This window comes from Mesocricetus auratus, unplaced genomic scaffold (genome assembly GCF_017639785.1).
Source record: "Mesocricetus auratus isolate SY011 unplaced genomic scaffold, BCM_Maur_2.0 Super-Scaffold_100038, whole genome shotgun sequence".
In the NCBI taxonomy this organism is placed as follows: domain Eukaryota; kingdom Metazoa; phylum Chordata; class Mammalia; order Rodentia; family Cricetidae; genus Mesocricetus; species Mesocricetus auratus.
Window position 1 is genome coordinate 11,105,183 of NW_024429216.1, and position 15,630 is coordinate 11,120,812.

General features: G+C 55.2%; 1 protein-coding gene across 1 annotated transcript; it reads right to left on the bottom strand.

Annotated features, from left to right (window-relative positions):
• Window positions 1-1,294: 1,294 nt before the first annotated feature.
• On the bottom strand, window positions 1,295-11,280 carry Ckm (creatine kinase, M-type). Its single transcript, XM_005086307.4, has 8 exons — window positions 11,124-11,280; window positions 7,758-7,969; window positions 7,158-7,312; window positions 6,632-6,764; window positions 5,074-5,245; window positions 3,194-3,317; window positions 2,284-2,473; window positions 1,295-1,675 (listed from the first exon to the last, which is right to left on the bottom strand). Exons 2-8 carry the CDS (start codon window positions 7,948-7,950, stop codon window positions 1,497-1,499), a joined length of 1,146 nt encoding a protein of 381 aa, XP_005086364.1. The 5' UTR covers window positions 7,951-7,969; window positions 11,124-11,280; the 3' UTR covers window positions 1,295-1,496.
• Window positions 11,281-15,630: the final 4,350 nt, after the last annotated feature.

Genomic DNA, 15,630 nt, shown 5'->3' on the forward strand with positions numbered 1-15,630 from the left:
CCCTCCTACAAGCCTTCTGGCCGGTTCCTGGGGAGAAAGATCCCAACCCTAAGGACTTGCTAGTGAAGGTCCAACCCGCACCATCCACCTGAAGCAGATGCTCAGCCAAAGACGGGTAGCCAAGGTGGAAGAGGCTGGGCGTGGAGGACCAGAGTCAAAGGCCATTTGGTAGAGGGTTTGGCGCGCAGGAAGCCCTGGATGGGGTCCCCAGCACAGGCATGGTGGCGTGCATCCGTAACCCAGCATTCAGGGGGTGAAAACCAAATGATTAGAAGTCCAAGGTCAGCCAGGTGTGGTGGCGCACGCCTTTACTCCCAGCACTCGGGAGGCAGAGGCAGGCGGATCTGTGTGAGTTCAAGACCAGCCTGATCTACATAAGTTCCAGCCGTGACTACGTAGAAAGACCCTGTCTCAAAAACAAAACAACAAAAAAATGTCAAGGGTATTCTTGGGTCTACAGTGAGTTAGAAACCAACTTGGGTTACATGAGACCTGACCTTGAAGGAGCACAGCCACAGAAGGGGACTGTGGCAGATTTTCTAGTTATTTCACTTTATTTGTGCATGCAATGTGAGAGGATCACCTTTGTCAACACAACTCAGTGCGGGGAGTTGGTTCTTTCCTTCTTCCCTGACACGGGTTCTGGGACCAGACTCCCACCCCACCGTCTGGCTACTGCTAGGCGCATGACACCTTGTGAGCTGCCTCCACTGACAGCCGTCCGTACTGGGCGTGGTGGGGTCTGCCTGTTATCCGCGATTCAGGAGGCTGAGGCAGGAGGTTAATGCAAGTTTGAGGCCAGCCTGGGCTACATAGTAAGTACGTGTAACACACACACGCACACAAGCCAAGCATGGTGGTGCACTCCTCTAAACCTAGAACTTATTCTGGGGAAAGTAGAAGCAGGAGAATTAGAAATCATCCATACCGCCGGGCGTTGGTGGCGCACGCCTTTAATCCCAGCACTCGGGAGGCAGAGGCGGGTGGATCTCTGTGAGTTCGAGGCCAGCCTGGTCTACAGAGTGAGTTCCAGGACAGCCTCCAAAGCCACAGAGAAACCCTGTCTCGAAAAACCAAAAAAAAAAAATCATCCATACCTATCCTCAGCCACGCAGGGAATTCGAGGCCAACCTGGACTACTTGAGAGGCCGTCTCAAAAGCGCAACAACAACAAAAACCCGGCAGCTAGAGAGGGCCGAAGACAGGAAACCAGTGAGACGCATAATATGAAAGCCTTGGTGGCTGGATGCCGAAGTCCCCACTCCTCTCCTTCAGCAGCCGACACACTCAAAGCTAAGGCCACCACGGACTTTTATTTAAGACGGGGTGGGGAAGCAGCCGGTGCTCCAGCTGTCTCAGGATGGTGGGCGGGGCTCCGGAGAGGCGGGTTCTCATTGATTGGCCGGAACCCAGAGGACAGCGCCCACGGATTGGACTTCCGGGGGGCGGGGCTCCAGATGCCCACCGCTGGCCGGTGAGCCCAGCGCGTGGGGCGCCTACTTCTGCGCGGGGATCATGTCGTCGATGGCCTGGCCCTTTTCCAGCTTCTTCTCCATCTCCACCATAAGCTTCACGCCATCCACCACCAGCTGCACCTGTTCAACCTCGGATGAGCCCAACCGATCGGCGTTGGAGATGTCGAACACGGCGCCCACGGCCGCTGTGTCCACGCCACCTGCGCGGGAGCAGAGGCGCAGGACGCATGAGCAGGGAGCAGAGGCGCAGGACGCATGAGCAGGGAGCAGAGGTGCAGGACGCATGAGCAGGGAGTAGAGGTGCAGGACGCCCCGCGCCCAGCTGCAGACGCCTGGGGAACTCGCTGTACACAGGTCACCGGCTCGGACTTTACGGTGAGCTCCTCGCTCAAGCATCCAACATGAAATCACAGTACAGGACTGAGAAGTGGCAGAACTGGCGATGACGCTTGCTGCCAAACCCGACGACCTGAGTTCAATTCCCAGGACCCACTCGGTGGAAAGGAGAAACCTGACTTCCGAAAGTTGCCCTCTGACCTCCGCACAAACGGAATGCCCTCTCTCACGCACAGATAAATAAATGCAGTTTTTAAAATATGCCGAGCCATGCCTTTAACCCCAGCCCTCGAGAGGCAGAAGCAGGAGGAGCTCTGTGAGTTCAAGACCAGCCTGGTCTACAGAGCGAGTTCTGTAACTTTGAGAGTTCAAGGCCAGTCTGGGCGTAAAAGCAAGTTTCATACAACGGCTTTGACCCCGGAACTTGCAGGGACGCCCCCTCAGGAAGGCGTCACGGGGCGGGCGGGCTCACCTGTGCCACGCTTTTGCAAGCGCAGGCGGGTGAGAATCTCCTCGAACTTGGGGTGTTTGCTCAGGTTCGCCAGCTTCACGTGCACGCCTCCGCGCAGCCCGGTGCCCAGGTTGGAGGGACAGGTGAGCACGTAGCCCAGGTGCTCGTTCCACATGAAGGGGTGACCAGCCTTCTTGAAGATCTCCTCAATCTGGGAGGGGAGAGGGCACCAGGGGCTGGGCTCCAAACGCAGACTGCCAGGAGGCCTCTGGGGGACCCCGTGTTAGGATGCGGGTGGGGGTGGGTGGGACTCCCAAAGGGTGGGAGCGGAGAACCAGCCCGGAGTTCTGGAGAGTGGACCATGGCAGAGAAGGGGGCGGGTTTCAGCCCCTGGGTGTGTCTCGGGTTGGGGGCGGGGAGGGGCGGGGTTCTGAAAGGTGGGGCTCGGGCTAGGGCTGGGATCCGAATGTTGGTAGGATGGATTAGGGGTGTCTGAGTGTGGGGAAGAGTTGGGACCTTCTTGGGGAAATGGGTAGAGTGGAATCGGAAAGGGCAGAATTTGCTCTGTGTGTGTGTGTGTGTGTGTGTGTACGCAGTGTGAATGTGCGTGCATGCGTGTGGATATGACCCTGTGTGCATGTGTGTACGTATGTGTCTATGCGTGTGTGTATACATGTGTGTGTGCCTGTGTGTACGTGCGTGCATGTGTGAGTAAGAGTGCGTGTGTCTACGTGTGTATACACTTGTGTGTGTCTATGCATGTGTGTACACGTGTGTGTGTATGAATGTAAGAGGTAGAGATTGGAAAGTGTGTAGGGAAAAGCCAGTGGGGGGCTGGGTATACGTGGAAGGAGAGGAGTCTTGGGAATGGGGCTCGGCGGTCTGGAAGGGCGGGGCTCTAGGAAGGGGCGTGGCTTCACCAAGCACCCACCTTCTGCAGGCCGACGCAGAAGCGGCGGAAAACCTCCTTCATGTTGCCCCCCTTCTCCATGGAGATCACGCGGAGGTGGTCCTCCTCGTTCACCCACACGAGGAAGCTTTTGTTGTCATTGTGCCTACGAAGGGGCAACCCGAGGCCTAAAAGTCAGCAGGAGCCGCATGGCCCAGGAAAGCAAATGCACTCGTTCGTCCCAACACAGTCCCTTCCCCTGCGCACTGGGGGACCCGAATGCGGTACACGGGTTCCCAGGCACTCGTCTGCACAGCTTCGGTCTTAGCTCGACTCCTTGACTTTGGGCACCGGCCTGTTATCTTGGCACCCCGAGGCTGAGCCGGACGATCTGCAGGCTGGGCAACAGAGTGAGTTCTAGGCCAGAGCGGGATGCAGTGGCAATGTACCTCCTGTGACCATTCTGATCCAAAGTTTCAAATCTCAGGATTCTGAGATTTCAACCGTCTTCAATTTTTTTTTTTAAGACAGGGTTTCTCTGTGGCTTTGGAGGCTGTCCTGGAACTCTCTCTGTAGACCAGGCTGGTCTCGAACTCACAGGGATCGGCCTACCTCTGCCTCCCGAGTGCTAGGACTAAAGACATGTGCCACCACACACCCCCACATTCCCCCTCACCCCACCCACACCCACACCCACACCCACCACCCACCCCTACCCCATCCCCCCACCCCTACCCCCCTGCTTAAATTATTATTAATGTAATAATTTGAATGAGTATTATCTTTTATTCAGAAATGGAGTCTTGGTATATAGCCCAGGCTGCCCTTGAAATGGTAATCCTCCTGCCTCAGCCTCTGCAGTGTGGTAATTACAGACATACATCACCAAGCCTAGCATTGTTATTATTATTATTATATTTTCATACATGTACTTTGTTGTACAATGGATTTTGATAAAAAATGGTCTTTATTGACTAAAAATGATTCCTGCCATCAAGTGATCTTCCTGCTTAAGGCTTCTGGAATAGCTGTTGCTACAGGTATGTAGTTCAAATCTCAGCTAGTAATGCAGCTGAGATTTGGACTCTAAGGGAGTGGTTCAAGTATAAACATTTTATTGTGTTTTCTTTAACATACTGAGGATTAAATCTGGGCCCTAGGCATGCAAGTCAGATGCTCTACCACTGAGCCATAGTCCAGCCCCTCACTGGGGGATTCTAGACAGGGGCTCTACCACTGAGCCACGCCCCCAGCCCCTCACTGGGGGATTCTAGGCAGGGGCTCTACCACTGAGCCACGCCCCAGCCCCTCACTGGGGGATTCTAGACAGGGGCTCTACCACTGAGCCACGCCCCCAGCCCCTCACTGGGGGATTCTAGACAGGGGCTCTACCACTGAGCCACGCCCCCAGCCCCTCACTGGGGGATTCTAGACAGGGGCTCTACCACTGAGCCACGCCCCCAGCCCCTCACTGGGGGATTCTAGGCAGGGGCTGCACCACTGAGCTGCACATCACTCCAACTCTCTTTTCAGGTTTTTGGTTTGCTTTGGTTTTTTGAGACAGGGGGTCTTTGTGTAGGTCTGGCTGTCTTAGAACTTGCTCTGTAGACCAGGCTGGCCTTGAACTCACAGCGATTCCCCTGCCTCTGCCTCGCAAGTACTGGGATTAAAGGCGTGCGCCACCACTGGCTTCTTTTCAGTTTTTATTTGAGACCCGGGCTGGCTTCAAACTCACTGTAGTCTGTCTGACCCTGAGCTTGAATCCTCCCTGTGCTGCTTTGAGCCAAGTTTTCTAAACTATGACACCTGACCAGGGCTACGCAGGGTTGGAAGGCAAGGTCATGGACTCAAGCCATGGAGAAGGGCTAAAGGGTTGGAAAGAAGCTGGCAGAATGGGGGGGGGGGATGGACGGACGACTCACCAGATGCCCCTGGCGTCAGGCCAGTCCCTTGCCATGCCTGAGGCCAGCAGCAGAGGGGACACGGGCTTGTCAAACAGGAAGTGGTCGTCAATGAGCTGCTGCTGATCCTGCTCCGTCATGCTCTTCAAAGGGTAGTACTTGCCCTTGAATTCACCCGTCAGGCTGTTGAGAGCTGAGGGGCCGTAGTAGAGTGATCAGTGTCCTGCCTCACCAGCTGGGGGACCAAGCCCGGAGGACCCCACAGAGACCCTGGGCCTGGACGTCAAACAGGTCTCCAAACCACTGCACCCCACGTCTAAACCCAAATACGTGCCCTGTTCCAAGAATTCATGGGGCGCTCCCTGGTATGCCCATGTCCCCCCATATGGCCATGCCCTGCCCCCCACATGCCCATGTCCCCTGTATGCCCATGTCCCCAAGGACATAAAGCAGAAATTCCCACCCAGTCTACCTACAAAGAGTGTGATTCCTGAACATGGCTTTCATTGTTTTTGTTTCTGAGACTGGATCTCATCATGTAGCCCAAACCGACCTCAAACTCACTTCGTGTGACTTAATCACAGAGGGTCACTGTAAGAATGGTCACTACATCACTGGGAGGCAGAGGCAGGTGAATCTCTGAGAGTTCAAGGCCAGCCTGATCTACATAGTGAGTTTCAGGACAGCCAGGTCTATGTAGAGAGACCCTACCTCAAAAAAATTTTTTTAAAGAAAGGTCATTGTAGAATTTACACTTTCTGCCAGCTAAGGGCACACACTTGTAATCCCAGCATTTGGGAGGCTGAGGCAGGAGGATTGCTAGTTGGAGGCCAATCTGGGCTAACAGGAAGTCTCTGTCTCAATGAAACAAAAGAAGAGAAATTTGCACCGGGTGGTAGTGGTGGTGCATGACTTTGATCCCAGCACTCCGGAGGCAGGGGCAGGTGGATCTCTGTGAGTTCATGGCTCCAAAGCTATAGAGAAACCCTGTCTCAAAAAACCAAAAGAGAGAGATGGGGAGGGAGGGAGGGACAATTTGTTATTGTTATTGTTTGCTTTGATTTCTTGATTTGGTTTTGGTTTTGTTTTTTGAGGGGGGAGTGTCAAGACAGGGTTTCTCTGTGTAACAGCCCCGACTGTCCTGGAACTCCCTCTGTGCCACCACCTCCTGGCCTGATTTCTTGTATTTGAGGCAGAGCCTCACTATGAATTCAGGCTAGCCTGCAATTCGCATTCGCGGTGATCCTCCTGCTCCGGTCTTCAAAGTACCGGGATGACAAGCATAAGGGTGTCAGCTCAGGCCAGCTCTCTGCCCGTTCTCTGCCACGCTTGCCAGATTCGTGACCTTGCTGCCTCACCCATTCTGAGAAACCTCAGCTCGAACAATGTTTGCTGAACTAATGAATCAATCGGTGAATGAGTGATGTGTGAACGACTAGCTTGAAGAGCCTGGGTCGCTGAGTGCTGGGCTTCTCAGGCTGCCTCAGTGCCAGGTGCCCCCAAACCGGGGGGGGGGGGCACTAATTCAGCCAACCTTCTAGGCTGGAACCGGAGCCGGGTGCGGCTGCGGGGACCTCACCTTCCACAGACAGCTTCTCCACAGCGCGGCGCTCTCCGCGGGAGCAGTGCGGGGGCAGCGTGTAGCCCTTGATGCTGCGGCCAGTGCGCACGCGGCTGCTCAGCACATAGTTGGGGTCCAGGTCGTCTCCGCCCTGGGGGAGCGCTGGGGTGTCAGGGAAGGCAGACCTGGCCAGCCCTGGTCGCCCCAAGAATCGCGTGGGGCTCTCACTCCAGATCCTCCACGAGTCTTGCTGCAAACCTTCCAGGTTATCCCCAATCCTCCTGGGTGTCCCCAATCCTCCTGGGTCTCCCCACTTCCTCCTAGGTCTTCTAGTGTTCCCCCAGGGCTCCTCAGATCTCACCTAGATTCTTCCAAGTCCCCAGCTGACACAGAGTCCGTCCTGTGCCCCGCCCCGCCTCACTGCCCCGTCCCCCGGGACACCGCAGGTCCCACTTTCCTGGGGAGTCTGCTCCTCTGTCTGTCCCTCACTCCATCGGTTTGTCTCTCCATCTCTGCGCCTACCCCGCTTCTTGGGGTCACTGACCTTGAGGTTCTCGTGGTTGAGGTCGGTCTTATGCTTGTCTGTGGGTTTGTAGCCGCCGTGGCGGTCCTGGATGATAGGGTCAAACAGGTCCTTGAAGACGGTGTAGGACTCCTCATCACCGGCCACACAGCCCACGGTCATGATGAAGGGGTGACCTGCGGGGTGGGGCTGAGGTCAGCACCAGAAGCTTAGGCTTGTGGTAGACGCAGGTGTCCAATCTGGGCAAAAGAGCCATCTCAGGGGCCAGGGGAATGGGGCCAAAGATGTTAGGGCTTCTCGAAGTCTCCGAATGAATGCAGCATCTCAGCCAAAAACGTTGAGCTCAAGCAATCCACCTCCACAGAGGATCCAGGTAAGAGGCTTGAAGGATCCCCTCATGGGCGTGGACTACAGTGCAAGGGCGGAGCCCCCGCCTAGAATCCCCCAGTGAGGGGCTGGGGTGTGGCTCAGTGGTAGAGCCCCTGCCTAGAATCCCCCAGTGAGGGGCTGGGGGCGTGGCTCAGTTCTAGACTACCTAGCATGCTGGAAGGAAGTCCTGGGTTTCATTCCAAGAAGGGCGGGCGGGAGAGAGCCGAGGCTCCCTGGGACAGGCAGGCTCACCTGGGTTGTCCACCCCAGTCTGGATGACATCATCCAGAGTGAAGCCGGAAGGGGTCTCCTTATCTCGAAGCTTCTTGTAGAGGTCGGGGGTCAGCACTTTGGCCATGTGGTTATTGTGCTTGCTGAGGTCGGGGTACTCCTCCTCGGGCTTGTAGTTCAGCTTGAACTTGTTATGAGTGTTGCCGAACGGCATGGTGGCGGCTTGTGGGACCCTGCGTGGGCAGAGGGGACGGCGAGCTCAGATTCAGGAGCCCAGCTGCCGGGGCTCGAAGCAGGAGGAGCCCTTTCTCCGAGAACCCGGTCTAAGTTGGCCCGATGTGGCCACACCCTGGCCAGGGACCCAGTCCCCAGCTGGGAAAGGGGTGGGAACCCTTTGTCTGAAGCCAGAGGCGGATGGTGGAAAAAGTAGAGGATCTGGGGCCTGGAGCTCGGTTGCAGCGCGCTTGCCCAGCATGCACCGGGCCCTGGATTTGGTGCCCAGCAAAACTGGATGCGGCAGCTCCTGCCTGCAACCCCAGACTTCGAGGATCAGAAGTTCGAGGTCATCCTTAGCTGTGTAGAGGGTTCGAGGCCAGCCTGAGGTACACGAGACTCTGTCTCAACCCCAAGAGACAGGCCTTGGCTGCGCACAGTAGCCCATACCTGTAATTCCAAGACTCTGAAGCTGAGGCAGGAGAATTGTGGTGAGTTCAAGGCCAGCCTGGGCTCCAGAGTGAGACCCTGTCTTTAAATAAATGAATGAATAAGAAGAGCAAAGAACCTGGAATCAGACGGCCTGGGTTTGAATCTCAGGTCTGCTGCTTACAAGAAGCTGTGTGGCTTTGAGCAACTTGCTTGACTTCTCTGTTTCCTTATCTATAGAGTGGAGACGATGACAGTGCTCACTGCTTTGGAGGGACTTAAGGACAGGTAAAGCACCTGGGCCAGTGCCTGTCATACAACATGCATTATTTTATTCGGTTATTGTTAGCGGGTCTGTGACGGTTTTTGTGAGAACGGCCCCCGCATGCCACATTTGAATGTGTGGTACCCAGTCACTGGAACTGCTTAGGAAGGATTGGGAGGTGTGGCCTTGTTGGAAGGTGTGCCACTGGGGGTGGGCTTTGAGGTTTGAAAAGTGCGCCCCATGCCCAGTTAGCTCTCCCTGCTTCCTGGTTGCTCCAGGGCCGTGCCTGCGTGCCTGCCCTAAGCTCTCTGCCATGACGTTCTCGCCTCCCGTACTGTGTGAGTCCTACAGCACTTCGAGGATCAGAAGTTCAAGGTCATCCTTAGCTGTGTAGAGGGTTAGGGGCCAGCCTGAGGTACACGAGACTTTGTCTCAACCCCAAGAGACAGGCCTTGGCTGGGCACAGTAGCCCCTACCTGTAATTCCAAGACTCTGAAGTTGAGGCTTTTCCAAGTTGCCTTGGCTGTGGTGTTTGTCACAGGCATTGAAAGTCAACACCAACGAGCTCCCTGTGACCCCAGGCGGAGCCTACGCGTGTGCACATCTGAGAAGGTAAATGCTCATTGGGATTCCCAGTCCAAAGCAGTGCAGCTGAGGGCACAGGAACAGGTCTGTCTCTGGCTGTTCACAGAGCCCCTGCTGCAAAAGGCACCGCTGTGTGGTCCCAGGCTAGTGCCTAGACCTCTCTGACGTCTGCATCCTTGGGGCCAAGGCTTTCCCGTGGGGATGGCGGATCGCGGAGTCGTGGGTCCACGGCTGGTAATCGTGGATCTGGCGTCTGGCGTCTGGGACTCTAACGGCGACTGTTACAGCCTCGTGTGTGTGTGTGTGTGTGTGTGTGTGTGTGTGTGTGGGTTGGTGTGTGTGCAAGTGTAAACATTCGAATGGTGCCTAAGGGTGACCTCGGGTGCTGCCAACACTGACTTTTTGGTTTCGCTAGTGTGTTTGTCTCGAGGCAGGTTCTCACAGGCCTGGAGCCAGGCTGGGCATCAAGACCCAGGGTTCCATCTGCCCCCGACCTCACCAGCAACGAGATTAAAGATTTGCTCTGCCACGGCCAGCCTTTTTTTTTGCTTGTTTGTTTGTTTTGTTTGGAGACAGGGTTTCTCTGTGTAAGTCCTGGCTGTCCTGGAACTCACTCTGTAGACCAGGCTGGCCTCGAACTCACAGACATCCCCCTCCTCTGCCTCCAGAGTGCTGGGATTAAAGGCGTGCACCACCCTACCGGGCACCAGTTTATTTTGGTTTTGTCTTTGGGTTTTTTGTTGTTGTTGTTGTTAAAGGGTGTGGATTCTGGCATTTGAACTACGTCCTGATGATCACAAGACCAACAGCAGGCCGCGGGAGCCACCTCTCCAGCCCTGTCCCTTTTATGCTATTACTATTATTTTATTGCCATTGTTGACTAGACCTCTGCAGCTCTGACAGCGGGGGACTTCCATGGCCGGGTGAGATCTGGAAGGGGGAGGGGCGGTGGACCGGGTTGGGAGCAGAAGGTGGGGCAGGAATGAGGCCCTTGAAGCTGCTGCTTTGTGGCTATTTTTAGATCCTCCCCCCCCCCACGCCACCTGCCCAGAGGCTCATGCGGGCTCGCCTTGCACTAAGTCAGCACGGAGACAGGTGGGCTGGGGTGGCCAGGCGGACACCCGGCCAGGTCCTGGGACTCAAGGACACCCTGGACTTCCAGCCCAGACCTCTCCCCTCAGAAGGTGCTCCCGGACAGCGCATGCCCCGCCCCCCAGCGCATCAGGGACAGACACCCCAGGAGACAGGACCTGAGGCAAGAGACAGAGGGAGAACGCACAGCCTAGCCCCCCAAGACAACCCATCACAGACTCCCTAAGATCACAAGGTAAACTGAGTCACACCCTCAGGATCCCAGAGACAGCCAGACAGAGGGACTCAGGGAAGAGCCAGGGGCCCGTGAGACAGCTCATCACAAGACACTGACAATTTGAATTTGGTCCCCAGACACTCAGGGTGGAAGCAGAGACCGGATTCCCCAGGGCTGTCCTCCGGCCTCTGTCCCGTGTGCAGTGAGACCCCTTCCCTCACCCCACCCCACCCCGCACAAAATGCACGTAATAATTCTTTAAAACAACCAAAGAGAGAGCCAGGGACAATGAGACTCAAGGTCGCGGGGACAAAACACAGACCCACAGGGCGGCCAGATGCAAAGGGCCAGCGACAGGTGCCGTGGAGTCACCGGCCTCCCTGACAGATTAATTTGACTCAGCGCTAGTCCCAGGCTGCCCTGCCTTGCAAGCGGGGACACTCGGCAGCTGTTGAGACCTCGGTGGCCCGGACATTTGTCCCCACAACTTGTGTTGCAGAATTCACAAGCATAACACTACAGGGAGAGCAGACCCTTGAACTCCCCCGCCCCTGCCCCCACCCCTGCTGTTCCCCGCAGGCCCTACCTGGCTGGGTGGCTCGGGAGAGGCTGTCTCTGCTGTGGAGGATGCTGACCCGGGGGTAGAGCCTGCAGCCCCTGGGTTATATAGAGGGGCCTGCACTGCGTGATTGGCTAGGAGGGGCTGTCCCCAGGGAGGAGCCCCTCGAGGCAGCTGAGCTCTCAGCTCATTGCCCGGGCACTGTGCCCACCCTGGACCAGGGTGAGCTGCGTGCCCAGCCCCATGGCCTTGTATGGGCTGCCCCAGGGGCTGGCCTGTTCACTGGTTCCCAGACCAAGTGCTGAGTCGAGCTGGCCGGGACAGCTGGCCGCTCGCCGGGAACATGGAACAGGAGTACTTTGGGTGGCCCAGGCACGTAGAAGCACTGGCCCCTGAGCCTCTTGTAGCCTGCCTCGATGACAGCCGGCCAGTACCCTCCCCCGGACCCCTGGGCTCGCGGAGAAACAGCAGCTGGGAGAACTGTTTCATTTTGGCTTCGTTTGTATTGCTGAAATAGGGTCTTGCCCTGTAGCCAAGGCTAGCCTGGAACCCACTGTTAGCTATCGTGCTGGCTGGCTTCAGACTTCTGACAGTTCTGGCTCAGAAGCCCAAGTAGGATCACATGCCTGACTTCACTTTCATATTTACTGATTTTTGGATTTTCAAGATCGGGGGGGTCTCACTATGTGGGCCAGTCTGGCTTTGAACTAATGGCAATCCCCCTGCCTCAGCCTCCCAAGTGTGTGGGATTCCAGGTGTGTGTCAATTCTTGCAGTTGTGGGTTCAGAACCCAGGACCTCACGCATGCCAGGCGAATTCTGCTCCTTGGAACCACATCCTGCACACGTGCAGGGAGTTTTGCAGTGAGAGCCTAGGGCCCCCAAAGCCTGGGGGAGGACACAGAGAGGCCTGCGGCCACCCAGCTGCAGAGATGGCAATGACCAAGCCTGAGGTCCTAGAACCAGTGTCGCCCTGGGAGCCTCTGCACCGGCTGCTCCCACCACCGTGGAGCTGACAGGGAAAGAGACGAGCTTGGGACTGGGGGAAGTGTCCGACACCGGCGGCCTGCACCCTGCCCTGGATTCACTGGGGACAGGGTTATTTTTAGAGCCAGCCTCTCTGCTCCGTGTCTGTGGAGCCCAAGACCCGGGCATGGGGATGGGGGGGCCCATGGGCAGCAGGTGCTGGGGGGGGCTGCCACGCCACGTGTCCAGGTTAATTATAGCCAGGCATCTCGGGTGTCCCCAACCCTTGCCTCCATACATGGGCAGCTTAGACCCCCGGTGGCTGCTCCCGTCCCCAGGGGAAGGTAGGCTGGGTGGTCCCTGAGCTGCGGTGGACAGACTGGAGTAGGACATGGTATGGGGCAAGCCTTTTGGCACCTCAGGTGCGACCGAGGACCTCGGCGACATGCAGAAGTTCGGCCAGCATGGAGGGAGCTTCCTCCTCTGCCTGGGAGGCGGGGGATTGCAGGGACAGGGCCTCCTTCTTCAGGGTTGCCTCGGGCTCTGGATTCCTTTTTGGGTGGCGAGCTTAGCTTCACTCCCTTCTCCCCCATTTCTGCCCAGGTTGCCAAGGGTAGCCTGCTCCAGGAGGCAGAGAGGTGCTTAAAAAAGGACTTGGGGTTCAGCCTCTGGCCCGGCACCCCGAGTTCCTTGCTAGCCACAGTGAGATGTGCAAAGGCCTCTTTTGGGGGGTCTTAGAAGGCAATCGTTGGGGTACCCCGAATTGAGGAGGGGTCCCCAAGCTGGATTTGTCACCCCCAAAATCAAGAGTCCACGCGCCAATTGATGCAACACGCAAGAGGCTTTAATTAGGCATCTGCAGATGGGCCTCTCGGTCAGCTTTTAGACCGATTGGCCCCGAGGTTCAGTTACAATCAGCTTTTAAAGACAAAAAACAAAAGCCTTTGGGAGGGGTCCCTATCTTGTGACGGGGGGGGGTGGTACGTGACTACTGACCAGGGGAAGTAGATGTCTTCCTGACCTACACGTTGTAAATTCCTCAAACCTTGGTATGAGTTAATCATCTCTCCCTAAGTAAATGGTGGTTATCATCTCCTTGTTTCCCACGAATCTTGTTTGCCCATCTCTGACACCCTGGTCAGTTCTTCACAGGTGGTCAGCAGCCCGGAATTGGCCTTTTGTGGGTTTACAGCCCTTCTGCAATTAAGGTTGCTAAAACATACATTCCATTCTGTGGTTTGGCCAGTTCCTGGGATGGGGTCCTTTGTTCATTTCCCAAGTTCTCTAGTGGGGTGCCCTCCCTGTTTAAGCTTATATTTTATTTCTATAAATTTGGGGTCTTTCAGTAATGACTGAAGAACTAATGAAAGACCCCTACCCAGGACCACCTAGGAAAAGAAAAGCAAGGCCAGGCCATTGCCTAATGAAAAAACCCAGACCAGGTGCCTCGCCCAGCTGGCAGGATGTCAAACAGGATCTGTGGTCACCATAGTAGTCATGGGACCCGGATAATAATTGCTGAAGCGTGCCGGGGTCTTTCATGAGGTAATACCAGGAAACTTAGTCCGTGGGAACTACCCTTGCCCCCAATTGTGTCTATGATCACCATAGTAGTCATGGGACTCGGATAATAATTGCTGAAGCGTGCCGGGGTCTTTCATGAGGTAATACCAGGAAACTTAGTCCGTGGGAACTACCCCTGCCCCCAAGATGAGCCAATGAAATGCCTGTTACTATGCTGATACTTATGTAACCATTAAAACTCTATAAATATTGTGCTCCCTGCAAGCCCGGTATGCTCTGCACCGGAGTTGCAGTAGCATCCGCAGGCGCCTGTGTACTCAATAAATCACCTCTTGCATTTGCAGCCAGTGGTCTGGCCCTGGTTCTTGGGCAGAGGGTTCGGTTCAGTGCCCGGCTCTTTGATGCCGAGGTCTTTCATTGGTGGTCCCACTGAGATTTCTGCCCCAGAACCACCAGTGCCACCGGGAGGTAAGCTAGCCGGCACCCTGTCTGCTTTGTTCTTTGTTATATGTATGTATGTTGATCTGTCTCCGAGCAGGTTGGCTAAGTAGTCATTCAGTAACTAGGGTGGCTTGAGAAGGGGCTGACGAGCCCAGTCTTCTCCCCCGCCACCCCGGCAGACGTGCCAGGGATCCGGGAGCTCAATTGTTTGGAGCTCATGGGCCTGAAAAGGGAAAAAACGGGACCACTACTCCTGTTGACCTGAGTATTTACTTTCGGTTCTCCGCCGAAAGCGCGCAGCGTGTCTCGTTGTGAGTTGCTTAATTGTGTTATTTGTCTTGTTCGTCTACTTGTCTTTGTATTTTGAGTTTTCTGATTCAAGCATGGGACAAACCATAACCACCCCTTTGAGCCTTACTTTAGATCACTGGAAGGAAGTGCAGATTCGTGCCTCTAACCAGTATAAACTGCACATCTGAGTGGCCAACCTTCGATGTGGGCTGGCCACGGGATGGGACCTTTAACCTAGAAATTATCTTACAGGTTTAGGCTCGGGTCTTTGACAAGGCACCCCATGGACACCTGGACCAGATAGCATACATTGTTATTTGGGAAAATTTGGCTACAGACCCCTGACATGGGCAGCCCCGTTTGTGACTCTCCTACCTCCTCTGAAGGCAGGGAGAAAACCGTCGGCTCCTCCCCTCCCACCTTCTTCACCCTTGGTCCCTGTCCTGGCTCCAGATCATCATCTACCCCCAGATGATGCGGTTCTCATAGACATTTTACAGCTGTTGCATGCCAATTTTTTAATAAACAATTCTTTTTATAAGTTGGTCCTATGGCTGAGGACTGTGGCCAAGCCTAGCTAGTCACTGGCCCATCTTATCCCTCTGTCTCTGTTCTTGCCTGCCTATACACATGGTGCAGGTCAGGGGTCTTCTCTTGCTGCCCTAAACACATGGCATGCTGGGCAAAAGTCCCTCCCGCCGTGTGCCATGCTGCAGCATGCTGCAGCAGGGTCTCCTATCCCTGAGCATGCAGTGAGGCAGCTGCTCTGTTCTCCAACTGCTGCTGCAGCCCTCACAGCTGAGCCTGCTCCGTCCTCACCGGCCTGCCTTTGAGGTGAGGAGGAGCCATCTGCCAGCTTTTCCCTCCACCAGAGCTCCCTGCTCAAGCACACAGGGCTGGAGCAGGTAAGCCATTTGGCCAGATCCGGTCTTTCCACAGAAACGGAATGGCCTTAAAGTTATAACTAAAATGTAAACTGCTTACTATGATGTTTCATTTCTACAAATGCTAAATTTTAAAAATTGATCTCTCAAAAATTATGTATGCTTGTTTTGTTAAAAAGTTCTATCTGTATTTTCTGTCATAATCTAAGTTTTATTATAAGCATAGAGCTAAAACAAAAGTGGTGCAGGTGGCCACCGTTTTACAGTCAGTCACATGGCAAGCTGGCCACATGGCTGGCTGGTAGCCATTTTACTAAAGTTAAAAGAGATACCTGATCCACCATCTTGACTAAAGGTGACCATATGGAAGTTATGAGTACCATCCTATCAACAAGTTTTTATTCAGATTTAAAATGTTAATGCTTTTAT

Coding starts and splice junctions, on each gene's coding strand:
- Ckm (XM_005086307.4), bottom strand. CDS start 7,950: ATGCCGTTCGGCAACACTCATAACAAGTTCAAGCTGAACTACAAGCCC. Junction 5,246..6,631: donor GGAGAAGCTGTCTGTGGAAG/GTGAGGTCCCCG, acceptor ACGGCCCCTCAG/CTCTCAACAGCCTGACGGGT. Junction 1,676..2,283: donor CTTGCAAAAGCGTGGCACAG/GTGAGCCCGCCC, acceptor GCTCCCGCGCAG/GTGGCGTGGACACAGCGGCC.